Source organism: Halichoerus grypus, chromosome 5 (genome assembly GCF_964656455.1).
Source record: "Halichoerus grypus chromosome 5, mHalGry1.hap1.1, whole genome shotgun sequence".
NCBI lineage: Eukaryota > Metazoa > Chordata > Mammalia > Carnivora > Phocidae > Halichoerus > Halichoerus grypus.
Window position 1 is genome coordinate 63588539 of NC_135716.1, and position 15287 is coordinate 63603825.

The 15287-nt window shown below is 36.1% G+C and overlaps 1 protein-coding gene across 2 annotated transcripts in view; it reads left to right on the top strand.

Annotated features, from left to right (window-relative positions):
• Positions 1-15287, top strand: part of CPA6 (carboxypeptidase A6) — a 339336-nt gene that overhangs the window by 267985 nt on the left and 56064 nt on the right. The window contains exons 7-8 of one of the 2 annotated variants that reach the window (XM_078072317.1): positions 12372-12482; positions 12960-13050. In XM_078072317.1, the coding sequence (XP_077928443.1) occupies positions 12372-12482; positions 12960-13050 (202 nt within the window). The remainder of the gene's footprint in view (positions 1-12371; positions 12483-12959; positions 13051-15287) is intronic. The other variant, XM_078072318.1, reaches the window with a different exon arrangement.

Sequence of the window (15287 nt, forward strand, 5' to 3'; positions counted from 1 at the left end):
AAAAGATAAAACAAGGATTTGTGAGATGATCCAGGGGTAAACTGAGACAAAAATAGTCTGAAATGGAAAGTTCTTCCAGACTTTGAAGAACTATAATATATAGGTGGATCTAATTTGATTCTGTCAACAGGAGAAAGGTAGAAGTACACAAAAAAAATTTTTTTTAAGAAAAATTTCCTTAGTTTCCCAGGTGAGCCACTATATTCCTCTGCTGCTACCTAATTTGAAACCTCACCCTTCTGGGTCCAGCCCAATTACAGCTGAAAACCACCTGCATTACACATTCCCACCCATCTATACTTGGCACCAGTGATAGCTAATCCTGGTGCCAAAATCTGGCATGTGATTCAGATGTTCTAGGTAGATAATTTAAATAACCAAAACTAGGAATGGAGACTTTCAGGGAAGGGAGTTATTTTCTAAGAACCAGGTGATGATTCTGAACAAGGTAAGTAGAACTATTTGGAGAGTATGGTGGGTTATGTGTATAGGACAGAGCTCTAAGGAAGACTTTGTGGTTGTGGAAGAATTCCTCCAACTGGAAAGGCTTCCAGAATGGGAAGGCTCTTTTTCCCAGGATCCAAAAGCTTTCTAAGGAATACTCCTTTCGATAACCATCTCTTTCAGTCTCCTTGTGTCTTACTGGTTACTAAAGGTAAAAATAAAAAGCCTCAAATGTAGGTGTGAAACTCAAAGTTTTGGTTCAAAAAATGTATCACTAAAAATAAACCTTTTAAAGAGAACTTAAATTGTACATATAAAATGTGTCCAAAGCCAGGGAATAAATAAGTAATTGAGATGGCTATTGAGCCTAGATCAAATATCTCTTTTTAATTTAAATTTTAGGTAGTTAACATACAGTGCAATATTGGTTCTGGAGTAGAAGTCAGTGATTCATCACTTACATACAATACCCAGTGCTCATCATAACAAGTGCCCTCCTTAATACCCATCACCCATCTAGCCCATCCCCCACCCACCTCCCTCCATCAACCCCATTTGTTCTCTATTGTTAAAAGTCTCTTATGGCTTGTTTCCCTCTCTCCTTTTTTTCTTTTCCCCCTTCCCATATGTTCATCTGTTTTCTTTCTTAAATTCTACATATGAGTGAGATCATATGGTATTTGTCTTTCTCTGACTGACTTATTTCACTTAGCATAATACACTCTAGCTCCATCCATGTCATTGCAAATGGCAAGATTTCATTCTTTTTGATGGCTGAGTAATATTCCTGTGTGTGTGTGTGTGTGTGTGTGTGTGTGTGTGTGTGTGTGTGTGTGTGTATACCACTTCTTCTTTATCCATTCATCAGTTGATGGACAGTTGGGCTCTCTCCATGATTTGGCTATTGTTGATAATGCTGCTATAAACATCAGGGAGCATGTAGCCCTTCGAATCTGTATTTTTGTATCTTTGGGGTAAATACCTAGTAGTGCAATTGCTAGATCATAGGGTACTTCTATTTTTTAACTTTTTGAGGAACCTCCATACTGTTCTCCAAAGTAGCTGCACCAGTTTACATTCCCACCAACCATGCAAGAGGGTTCCCCTTTCTCCACATCCTTGCCAACACCTGCTATTTCTTGTGTTGTTAATTTTAGTCATTCTGACAGGTGTGAGATGGTTTCTTATCATGGTTCTGATTTGTATTTCCCTGATGATGAGTGATGTTGAGCACTCTTCATGTGTCTGTAAGCCATCTGGATGTCTTCTTTGGAAAAATATCTATTCATGTCTTTTGCCCATTTCTTAACTGGATTATTTGTTTTTTGGGTGTTGAGATTGATAACTTCTTTATAGATTTTGAATAGTAACCCTTCATCAGATAGGTAATTGGTAAATATTTTCTCCCATTCTATAAGCTGCCTTTTAGTTTTGTTGACTGTTTCCTTCACTGTGCAGAAGCTTCTTATCTTGATTAAGTCCCAATAGTTCATTTTTGCTTTTGTTTTCCTTGTCTCCAGAGACGTGTCTAGTAAGAAGTTGCTATGGCCAATGTCAAAGAGATTTCTGCCTGTGTTTTCCTCTGAGGTGTTGATGGTTTCCTGTCTCACATTTAGGTCTTTCATCCATTTTTAATTTATTTTTGTGTATGGTGTAAGAAAGTGGTCCAGTTTCATTGTTCTGCATGTTGCTGTCTGATTTTCCTAACACCATTTGTTGAAGAGACTTTTTTCCATTGGATATTCTTCCCTGCTTCACCGAAGATTAGTTGACCATATTGTTGAGGGTCCATTTCTGGGTTCTCTATTCTGTTCCATTGATCTATGTGTCTGTTTTTGTGACAGTACCATACTGTCTTAATGACTACAGCTTTTTAATATAGCTTAAAATCTGGAATCGTGATGCCTCCAGTTTTGTTTTCTTTTTCAGAATTGTTTTGGCTATTCAGGGTCTTCTGTGGTTCCATATAAATTTGAGGATTGTTTGTTCTAGCTTTGTGAAAAATGCTGGTGGTATTTTTATAGGGATTGCGTTAAATGTGTAGATTGCTTTGGGTAGTATAGACATTTTGACAGTGTTTGTTCTTGTAATCCATGAGCATGGAATGCTTTCCATTTCTTTGGTTCCTCTTCAATTTCTTTCATAAGTAGGTTCCATAGTTTTGAGAGTATAGATCTTTTACTTCTTTTAGTTAGATGTATTTCTAGGTATCTTATTGTTTTTGGTACAATTGCAAATGGGATCAATTCCTTGATTTCTTTTTCTGTTGCTTCATTATTGGTTAAAGAACATCCAACTAAAGAATGAATGGGTTAGCCAGGAAATTAGAGAAGAACTTTAAAAATACATGAAGCAAATGAAAGTGAAAGCATGACATCCCAAAACCTTTGGGATGCAGCAAAAGCAGTCCTAAGAGGGAAGTGTATTGCAGTGCAGGCCTACCTCAAGAAGCAAGAAAAGTTTCAAATACACAACCTAACCTTACATATAAAGGAGCTAGAAAAGGAACAGCAAATAAAGTCTAAAGCCAGCAGAAGAAGGGAAATAATAAAGATTAGAGTAGAAATAAATGCTATAGAAACAAACAAACAAAAAACAGTAGAATGGAGGGTGCCTGTGTGGCTCAGTCAGTTGAGCGTCTGCCTTCGGCTCAGGTCATGGTCCCAGGGTCCTGGGATCAAGCCTGCTTCTCCCTCTCCCTCTGCTTGCCACTCCCCCTGCTGTGCTTGCTCTCATTCTCTCTCTCTCTGTCAAATAAATAAAATATTTTAAAAAAACAATAACAACAGTAGAATGGATTAATGAAACGAAGAGCTGGTTCTTGGAAAGAATTAATAAATTTAATAAACCCCTAGCCAGACTTATCAACAAGAAAAGAGAAAGGACCCAAATAGAAAAAATCATGAATGATAGAGGAGAGATCACAACCAACACCATAGAAATACAATTTCTCTTCAACCTGGAAAAAATGGACAAAGTCCTAGAAACTTGCAACTACCAAAACTGAAACAGGAAGACATAGAAAATTTGAATCAACCCATAACCATCAAGGACATTGAATCAATAATCAAAAATCTCCCAACAAACAAAAGTCCTGGGCCGGCTGGCTTCCCAGGGGAATTCTACCAGACATTTAAAGAAGACTTAATATCTATTCTTCTCAAACTGTTCCAAAAAATAGAAATGGAAGGAAAACTTCCAAACTCATTCTATGAAGTCAGCATTACCTCGATTCCAAAACCAGACAAAGACCCACTAAAAAGAATTATAGACCAATATCACTGATGAACATGGATGCAAAGATTCTCAATCAAATACTAGCAAATCAAATTCAACAGTACATTAAAAGAATTATTTGCCACGATCAGGTGGGATTTATTCCTGGGCTGCAGGGGTGGTTCAATACTCCCAAATCATCAATGTGATACACCATATTAATAAAATAAAGGCTAAGAACCATATGATCCTTTCAATAGAGACAGAAAAAGCATTTAACAAAATATAGCATCCTTTCCTGATAAAAACCCTGAATGAAGTAGGGATAGATGGAACATACCTCAACATCATAAAGGCCATCTACAAAGGACCCACAGCTAATATCCTCAATGGAGAAAAACTGAGAGCCTTTCCTCTATGGGTAGGAACAAGACAAGGATGTCCACTCTCACTATTACTATTTAACATAGTACTGGAAGTCTTAGCCTCAGCAGTGAGACAACAAAAAGAAATAAAAGGCATCCAAATTGGCAAGGAAGAAGTCAAACTTTCACTCTATGCAGACAACATGACATTCTATGTAGAAAACCCTAAAGACTGCACTGAAAATTGCTAGAACTCATACATGAATTCAGCACAGTCACAGGATATAAAATCCATGTACAGAAATCTGTTGCATTTCTATACACCTAGATCAAATATTTCATGAGTTGAGTAAGCAAGTCTTTGTTCTTAATTGCATAATAAGAAAAAGTTCGCCTTCTAAAAATGACCTGCATTTTTAAGTTATCTGACTTTGTTCACTACCACTGCAAGTAATTACAATATTTTGTTTTCTACCAGCCTTTTAGTACCTTTAACTTACCATATTCTCCCATCCTCCATCCTCCCCAATCTTCTCTTTAATCCTCTGCATCCTCCAACCCAGCTCTCTCACCCTTTTACTCAATTTATGATGTCTTAAGGCATATCAGGGGATATATTGATGTTTGTTCAGTTTAATTAAATTTAAAACCATTGCATCCATTTTACTCCACTATCCAGCATTGAGAATGTTCTGGGCATTGTTTCTACTGGCAGTCCTCACTTTTCTTCCAAGTAGTGTAGGACTGTAAAAGTGACCATTCAAGCTGAAGTCATAAAAATCTATCTTAAAAATCAATGGGGGAAAATTATGTTTGTTCAATGACCTCTGTTTTTGTCAAGAGATTAAAAACTCTCTTACTTTGTTATAAATATGTAGGGAAATGATCAAAAAATAGTAAAACCAGTATTTATTACAGCATGATTTAAAACATTAAAAATATTCTTATTTCTTGGTCAAAAAAGGAGCTATTATGGGTAATTTGGATAGTGCTTGCCTTCTCATTTAACTTACATGAAGTTAGCATATTCCTTTATCCTGTGGCAAGTTGCCATACTCCTTTCTTAATTTGGATCAGCTTCCAATATTTGTGTCCTTTGCACTTTCAACATCATAAAATATCTACAAGAGTTCCTTTAATGTGAAATGTTGACTGCATCTTTTCTTGTGGAACATCTTCCCCCTTTTCATCACGGCCACTTTTCTCATTTATGTCCACAAGTTTGTCTTCACTAAGTTCCTCTGGCTGCATATCCAGAGTTAAATGGTGGCAGTGTCAACATCCTGTTGTCAGCTATTTCTTCTATAACTCTATTTACATTTGGTTCAAATTTCACCTCTACATTATCACTTCTTATTCTTTTGCTGCACTTTAATCTTCGTTGGCCCGTTCCCTCTTACCATTGTCCATTTTTGTAAAATGCCACATAGAAACAAGGGGGAAACACAGCTACACACTTTGCTGTCTGTGTATAAACTGAAAACCAGATGCACAGTGACCAGTCACCCACTGACAGATTTTAAAAGTCAGTCACAGATGTTGATGCCCATCTGTTATTTACATAATGCTTTGTAGATGAATGATCTAACACTGGTAACTAAAATTTGAACTGCACTTGTTGGAGGACTGATGTTATGTAACTAAACTCTGGCAACTGAAATTTGTATATATTGGAACTCTACAAACTGAGGACACCTGTACTTTCTTTCAGTAGGTATAAGATTATTATATAGTAGATTTTAATAATGCCACAAAGTTGGTCCTGGCCTCTATTTTATTGTTCCTGAGTATATACACCAACCATTGTTATTAGACAATCTCAGTGTAAAAGTTCTAGAAATGAGATGTGGTATTAGGAAATAGTAAAGTGGACATGCACCGGATATTATAGTCCTGCTGGTGACAAAGCATTTCAAATAATTTTATTAGAAAATGTAGATTTTTCAATCATCACCTACCCTGCTAGTTTAATCCCTGGGCAGTTCTAAGTATATGTTAAGTATGAAAGTAACTAGAATTTAAAGGATTAGCATATGATTTTCCAGTTCTCCATCCTTCATTCACAGAACATTTCTGTTTGTGTTGCTTTCAAACTATTATTTAATTACCAATTTGTATTTAATGAGCTTCTCACAGTGTGACATCAAATATCTTTATAGATCAAGCTCCCTTTTGAAAATTTCCCTAGAAACTATACTGCTCTAATTTTCCTAGTATTAAATTTTAAATACTTCCTTTGTGTTGAGATGCACCTACTTTGATACTACAACTCTTTTCCATTCTAAATAATTTTACTCCAGTAAGGTGAGGATATTCTTCAGCTTGACTGGTAACTGTGCCCTTCCTTTGGCGTCAGCTGTAACATGTCTTCTTCTCCTAGCGTGCCCTTTGAATATGGTCATTATTCTTAGGTCCTCTATAGTGATTCTAGAACAAAAACAAAAAATTTAAACACTATCTTTTTTAAAGCCAGTAACACCAATTCTCAAAAAAAAAAAAAAAAAAAAATAACTCTAACATTTCAGGTTGTCATAGGGGTCTAAGAAACAATATTCAATCAAATCCAAAAAATGTGAAAAGGAGGTCAACTCTTTAGCCTAACTTTTCAAACTACACAAAGACTTTGGTGATTGTAAAGTTTGTCTTCAAATTTGACAAAGGTTAATTTGGTGAATTTGGGTATACGACAAACAAATATTTATGGGGAAATCAAAATAGTCTTAGCAGGTGATGAATATCAAATAGATTCATACTTTGTCTCTCTTCAGAAATTCCCTAACCTAATACCAAACATATTTTCCTAACAAGATAATATTCAAAACTTCTCTGATATTTATTTTTTGGCAAAGTATTTTTAAATAAATTGATGAGGTGAGTGTAGTACCTAAAGGCTGCCACACTGAGGCATGTGATGCATTGTTTTGTGACTGGCTTTCAGATCACAACTATTAGTCTTCCTCATAAGGAACAATAGTAGTCTAGAAATTAAACTTGTAAAGCCCAGATGGAACTTGATTATGGGTGTTGTAAATTGATTGCTAAAAAGAGTCCCACACATTAGAAGGAAAGCACACCCCCTACTTTATGGTTATCATATGTTAGAATAATAGGAAATAGTCACATGGTTATCTTTTTTCTAAAAACTCCATCTAAACTACAAAAGAGAAATGATCTGTCCTATTACTTAAAGCATTCAAGCAAGGAGATCTCTCAATTGTCCTATTCAGGACTGAACAGTCGTTACATTGTGATCACCCTCGCTTTGTCTGACCAGATGGGGAATGGCTGCAATTCTTAGAGCGTTATAAAAATCACAAATATAGCATATGCGATACAATGACACCCTGTTTATTTGTCAGAGAAAGAACATGTTCTGGCAAGTCTTGGAAATTAAATCCACTCCAGAATAGAATACTAGAAAACACCTTCTTAATTTAATACAAAATTTGAATATAAAGAGCTTTAAAATGAGTCCATGTTAATGACCACAAAATAAATAAAACAAAATTTGACAAAATTATAAGAGAAAAATGACAAATCTAAAATAATGTTTTTTAACACAACTCTCAGTGATTAAGAAAACAGGCAAATTTTTAGCAAGTATATAGATGATATAAGCAATGTAATAAACTTAATATAGTAAACACATATAAAATCCATACCCAATAATTAAGGAATGCATATTCTTTTCAAGCCCAATTGAAACATTTACAAAAATTGACTAGACCACAAAGCAAGGTTCGAGAAATACTAAAGAGTCTATATCATATAGACCAAATTTTCTGACTGTAATGCAGTTGTTAGAAAATATTTATGAAAATGCGACTTGAAGAAAATTCACGTTTTAAAATTAAAAATATAACATATTTAAAGAAATGAAGGAAAATTTTCAATATTTACAACTAAATGGAAATAAAACTATTATATACCAAAACATATGGAATGTAGCTAAGGTAGTACTGAAGAAGAATTTATAGTTTTAAATAAATATATTACGAAAGAATAAGCTCTCCAAATTAATGAGCTAAGCTTTCAACTCAAAGTAGAAAAGGAAAAGGAGAATTAGCAAAAACAACAAAGAGCAGAAACCAACAAAACAGAAAGCAAAGATATAATCTTTCTTATTGTATCTTCATTTTATATTTAATTTCTGCTCTAGGCCCAAATGGTTTGCTCCCCAAATAATGAGTAATATAACCCAGATAGTAGACAAAGACAAAATAAGAAAGGAAATTACAGGTCTATCTCAGGAATATAGATGTAAATATTAGCGACCTGAATCCAGCTAATATAACAAGAATACATATCATAACCAAAGGAGCTTATCCCAGGAATACAAGGCTGATTTAACAATAGAAAATGACTAATTGAAATTGATTATAACAACTATATGATTGTGTTAATGAAGAAAGATTACATGCTAAAATTCAACATCCATTAATGACAAAAACAACCTAGCATAGAACAGACATCTTTAATGTGTTCAACCTTAATCTTAAAATCAATGTGAAGGGAGAATGATCAAAAATAGCCAAGGCAGGGGCGCCTGGGTGGCTCAGTCATTAAGCATCTGCCTTCAGCCCAGGTCATGATCCCAGGGTCCTGGCATCGAGCCCCACATCAGGCTCCCTCCCTGCTTGGTGGGAAGCCTGCTTCTCCCTCTCCCACTCCCTCTGCTTGTGTTCCTTCTCTCACTGTGTCTCTCTCTGTCAACTAAATAAATAAAATCTTAAAAAAAAAATAAACTCTCTTGACAGGGTAGAACAACATGAAAAGACACATCCTACTGGACTGAACTGATTCTATATAAACTGTAGTGTGGTTTTAGTGAACAGATATAAACCAGAGTGCATTAGAGCAATTCCATGCACAAATGAAAACTTGACATTGGACAGAGGTGGCATGTAAACTCACTGAAGAGAGGAACCATCCAAATGAGTACAGTGGCATACTTGGTCTTCCATAGCAGAAAAATAAATCCCAACCTCACATCGTGTAAAAAATCATTTCTGGGAGGGAGGTTTAAGGCTTACATTTGAAAACAAACTTTAAAACAACTTTTGAAGAAAATACAGAATAACATCTTTATGATCTTAAGGCAGAGATGAGTTCTTAAATAAAACTTTATACATACCACTGCGATCAAAGTTTATGTATGACAAGGATATGATGAAAATAGGAATCAATAAGCTACAAGAAAGGAAGATGTTCATGATGCATATAACCAAACAAAGGATTAATATCCAGAAGGTAAGAAGAATAAATAGAGTTTAATTTTTTTTAATGGGCAAAAATGAGTGAGCAATTTATAGAATCACCTATTATATAAAAGCTATTCAATATAATTTGTAATGAGGGAAATGCAAAGTAAAACAACAAAAGCACAATTTCATACCCATTAGATTTTTTTTTTAACTAAAAGCTCAATGATATCAAGGGTTAGTAAAGTTGTAGAGCAATGGGAACTCTCATTCACTGCAGGTGAGAGTATTTACCGATTTAGAGAAAAATAGCAGTATTTAATAAAGTGGAGGGCATATAAATCCATGGCCCAGCAAATCCCTTCCTAGATGTATAGTAAAGAAACTCACACATGTCTAGGAGAAATGTGCAAGAATGTTCACTGCAATATTGTAACAGTGAAAGCAACCTAACTCTCCATCAACAAAATAAGGAATCAATGTATTGTGAATTTAACTAAAATGGAATACCATTTAATTGTGCTGTTAAAATTAATAAATCAACTTAAGTGTCAAAAATTTGGGGAGAAGAGCAGACTGGATTGACACATCCTGATCTCATTTGCATGAAATTTCAAAGCATACACAATATTATGTATCGCTCCTGAGTCCATTTATAATAGCAAAACATAAAATCATGCATGGGATTGATAATGCAAAAGTTAGGATAGTGATTACCTTGGTAGAGGAGAGGGAAATGGGATCAGAGTATAATAAAAAAGGGCGCTTTGGTTTTATCTATAATGTCTCAATTTCTTTTTAAAAGATTTAATAAATACGGCAAGGTGTAGTTGGTGGGCACATAGATGTAATATTCTTTGCTCTTTTTCTATTTGCTTCAAATATATTGTGATTTTTTAAAAGGAAGTTAGTAATATTGTTTTAAATACAAAAGCATGGTGGTCACTTGCATGGAGGAGGAGAAGGCAGGATAAGATGAGAAAGTTCCCTGGAAGTCTCTAGCATAGTCTGGTGGTTAGGTGCTAACATGATCCATGCTTGGAAAAGGTGAGACTTCCCAAGTTTGGACTGAGATAAATGAGCTATGGTCCCCAGTGCTAGGCAGGGAGGGAGAGAAATTACCATGACTTTTCCCTACCCTTTCTTTCTTGCCCTGTTGCCCCAGCTCTCTTTCCTTCCATCTCTTCTCTCTCCCTCACTAGCATGGCACAGAAACCCACAGCTGCCTAACTTTATAGAAGAAATGTAGCTAACCATATAGCTCTGTCTTTGCCATCTCCAGCAGGAGACTTCCTCCAGGCATTGGGGAACCTCCGTTAATTAGAGGAAATCAGAACTCTAGGATATGTACAATCATATACCAGGAATTTTCCTCTCGTTTGAGGCATTAGACAGCTCATAGAAATTCAAGCAGTATGAAAATTCTACAGAAGCTATGTGGCCAAAAAATCATTATTGAGCCTTAAAGTAAGAGAGAATTGTATTAACATTTATTAACTTGTGTTAATCTCCTAGATATTGAAATTAGATTCAATAAAGTGGTATTTAACTCTTATGTTCTTGAGCATATCCCTATATTTTCGTCATTATTTCTCATATGATAGTTTCTAATATACTATTGGATTGCTCTCTATGAACAGCATTATCATCATGTAAATGCCAATGCTGTTTATGATGGGTTCAGAAATCCTACTTAACAATATGTAAAAGAAGATTGAAGTTTTAAGTATTAAATTTTCCAAAGCAGTATATACATACTTTAAGAATTCTTTTATTTTGAATTGTGTTTTTAATATAGTAAAAATTCAAACAATCCAAATGGATATAATATTAAATGTAATTCTCTTTCCCATACATTGTCCCATGAGTCCCCTCCCCAGAGGCAGTCATTTTCAAGTTCCTGTTTTGCTAAGATAACTTATATGTGGACAAATAGGCATCAAAAAGAATTGTTTTAAAAGTCCATTCCATAGGAATCATATTTCAAAATGTATTCTTAGCACATTCAATGCTTTTCTGTTTGAGGCCAAACGTGTAGTGCAGAAATCTTTAGGCTTGGGGTCAGACAGAATATAAGTAAAACCCAAGCACGAGAGCAAGATTTTGAAGCCAGCCACGATAAAAGTGATAGAGATGTTATAATCTTTATTAAACTTTTAATAGAAAAATCAGGAGAGAACAGTGTCAATGCAGTAAGTTCCAAGACTTGAGTCTGGTACCAGTTAGACATAAACAATTAAGTGACATGTATAACTAACTTGTATTATGATATATCATGTAAGGATACCAAAATATTTGGGTAATTATTTTGTCTAAAATCGAAAGTAATCTTTAGGGGCACCTGGGTGGCTCAGTCATTAAGCATCTGCCTTCGTCTCAGGTCATGGGCCCAGGGTCCTGGGATCAAGCCCCACATTGGGCTCCCTGCTGGGTGGGAAGCCTGCTTCTCCCTCTCCCACTCGCCCTGCTTGTGTTCCTTCTCTCTCTGCGTCTCTGTCAAATAAATAAATAAAATCTTTAAAAATAAATAAATAAATAAAATTGAATGTAATCTTTTAAAAAAAAAGTTCGAGATAAAAATCTCAAGAAAGAATATATGATGTGGAGGGTGGGTTAAATAGGTGATGGGGATTAAGGAATACACTTGCTATGATGAGCACCAGGTATTGTATGGAAGTGTTGAATCCCTAGTATTACACTGTATATTAACTAACTGGAATTTAAATAAAAACGTTTAAAAAATAATTTAAAGGGGCGCCTGGATGGCTCAGTCATTAAGCGCCTGCCTTCGGCTCAGGTCATGATCCCAGGGTCCTGGGATTGAGCCCCGCATGGGGCTCCCTGCTCTGCGGGAGGCCTGCTTCTCCCTCTCCCACTCCCCCTGCTTGTGTTCCCTCTCTTGCTGTGTCTCTTTCTGTCAAATAAATAAAATCTTAAAAAATAAAAAATATTTTTAAAAAATAATTTAAAAATTTTTTATTTTGAAAAAGAATATATGATGTCAAAGAGTATAGTTCATATTAGCTTGTTACTCTTCAACACAATATATTTGGTATTTCCCATGGATGGAAAGGATTTTCATATATTTTTTCTAAGCCTGTATTTGGGATCAGTTTGTAAGAAAAATGTCACCTTTGTCTTTTAGGCTCTTCTAACATATAAGAGTGACCCAACCATGAGAAAAATGTTGAATCATCTGTATTTCTATATCATGCCTGTGTTTAACGTTGATGGATACCATTTTAGCTGGACCAGTGTAAGTCACTTTGCTATCCAACTGAAAAGAGAGACTAAATAAATAGAAAACAGCCATAGAACAGGAAGGAAACCTGGTGGGCAGACAGCCTAGTGATTCCAGAACTACAAAAGAGACCTCCACTCCCTGTCCCATCATAGCAGCAAACTTTTGTTTATATGTTTGGCTTTGCATGAGATTCCATATAAGTCAAGATGTCTGCTTCCAAAGAAATTGTGAAAAGTCACTAGTCTAGCCTAGCTTACTCAATTTTGCCCGAGAAGAAATGAGGCCAAGAGAAGCTAAGAGATAGCAAGTGTGTGGCAGAAATTGGAGCATGAACCTGCTGCTTATCCAATCCTCTTTCTACTCCCTGGATTTGTCTGTTCCCAGAACTCTCCCACAGTGCTCTGATTCATTCACCAATTGTGCTACTAAAATGCATGTGGATAACCTTTTGAGTATTTTTTCTACACCTATTTTCTTAATTACATCTAGGATCGATTTTGGAGAAAAACAAGGTCAAGGAGCTCAAGGTTTCGCTGCCGTGGAGTTGATGCCAATCGTAACTGGAAAGTGAAATGGTGTGGTAAGTTGGAAACTAACTGGAATTTAGATCCAGAGGTTTCCACAGCTTTCACTCTCAAAAATGATGAGCCCAGTAGGACTCCAATATAAAACTGATGTTTTAACGTAGGTGAAAACCTAATAGAGAAAAATACGGATATATACCTTGTAGCTATAATTTGCAAAAGAAAATGAGAGGGATTTTTAATATGCAAATATCAAAGATTTAAATCTGTCAACCCAATCCTGAAAATTGAAAATTTAAACACAGATGTAAAAGCAGAAAACTGAGGAATATTTGACATTCAGAAACTAAAACAAAACTGTGGTTTGTGGTATAAATCTGCTTAAATATTTTAATCCTTTCATTGAGAAAGTGAGAGTAACTCTGATCCTGCTTTCATCTGTCTATGACAATCAAAACTACCAAATCCTTGTCCAGAATCTACCTATCCTAGGTATCATACAATGATTGACCACTCACGTGGCAAATGTGTTTCTGCTACATTCCATCCTTCATTTATACCTTTCAAGTGAAGAGAGGATGTCATTTTAATGAAGGAAACTCTTTCAAAATAAAGAAGCAGGTAGGTATTAGAGAGGGGAAGAGGGACCGGAAGGAGAAAATTAGCCAGAGCTAGTATAGAGGAGGAAAAACTTCGCTTCTACCCACCTTGGGATTTTTAGCTAAAGCTCTTAAACAAAAAGGCAGATTAGCAAGAGAAAAACAGTTTATTAACATGTGCGGCATGTGTCACATGGGAGAAACCTCATGAAAAGTAACTCGGGGTGGCAACTTAGAACTTGGCTTATGTAGCATCTTCAGTAAATTTGTAGAGAAATGACAGGACAAAGGAAAGTCGCTTTGGGCAGCACGCTGTGGGAAGGTAAATATATGGGAGACAACTAAGGGAGTAGGGTTTGTTTGCAGCTTTCTGTGGTGCTGTCTCTAGGATGATAAAGTCTGTCTCCAGTAAAAGGAGAATTTATATCTTCTCTTTAGGCAGAAAAGGGGGAGGCAGAGAGAGCTTTTCCTGCATTTGCTGCTGCTTAATTGCCTTCAGCTCAAAATAATTTTCGCGTCAAATAGGCATATTTTGGGGTGACATATTCTGGTTTCCTTCACTAGTATCATACTTGGCAATAGGAGGGAGGGTAGGAAAAGTATTATCAAAAGGCAGTTGTAAGGAGCTCCCCTTTCACAGAGTCCTTCCTTAGCTCTCTCGAAGTATAGACCATTGTGGAACAGAAAGTCTTCTGTTAGTCCCTGAGAAATGAGGCCTATTCCCAAATCACTCATCATGTGATGCTTCGGGTTCTGCATTAGATGCCACTCTTCCCATCCTACCCACATCAGACAGAGCAACTGGGCATGGGCTTAGACTCCTTCCGTATATCCTCTCCAGGCAACCTCCCTTAATCAATTAGAATTAGCAAATAAGAATATGGCTCTAGAATATGACAGATAAGGTTTGATTCTACCATTATCAGCTCAATGACTTGGGTGATTTTTTTTTTTTTACCTATCAATTTATAACAATAACACCTACCTCATAGCGTTCTTATGGGAATTAAAGGAATTTACATATGTTTAATGGCTAATTCAGTCCTAGTTCCAAACAGAGATCTAAATATCAGTGATCTATCCCTTCTCCCCCAAGCTGCAGAACAGTCCATTGATCTCTGAGCCTCAGGTCCACTGTTAAAGTACTTCTTTCCTTCAGGAGAGTGTTGTGATGATAAGCCGTAAGGTAAGCTTAAAAGTGTTGCATTTATGAGAGAAGAAAAGCATCACATAAATACTATAAAGTGCTATTAGTGATGGCTGTTTATATTTTAAAATTTTTTCTTCAGGGCACCTGGGTGGCCCAGTCGGTTAAGCATCTGACTCTTGATTTCAGCTCAGGTCATGATCTCAGGGTCATGAGATTGAGCCCTGCATAGGGCTCCGCAGTCAGCAGGGAGTCTGCCCAAGATCGCCTCTCCCTAGCCCTCTGCCCCTCCTCCCACACACCCTCTCTCTCTAAAATAAATAAATTAATCTAAAAAAAATTTTTTTTCCTTCAACCTGGACTGAGACAAAAAGCTGGTTCACATTAACTCCCTAAGACCACTAATTCTTTTTTAAATTCTGTTTCCCTTTCTGATGCGACCATTTTGCATGCTAAAAACTGTGTGTCCTATTTCACTAGTTGGCGGGTTTCTGCATCCATATGTATGTCATACAAATGATGCCCACAGTCATCTAAGTGAGCACAC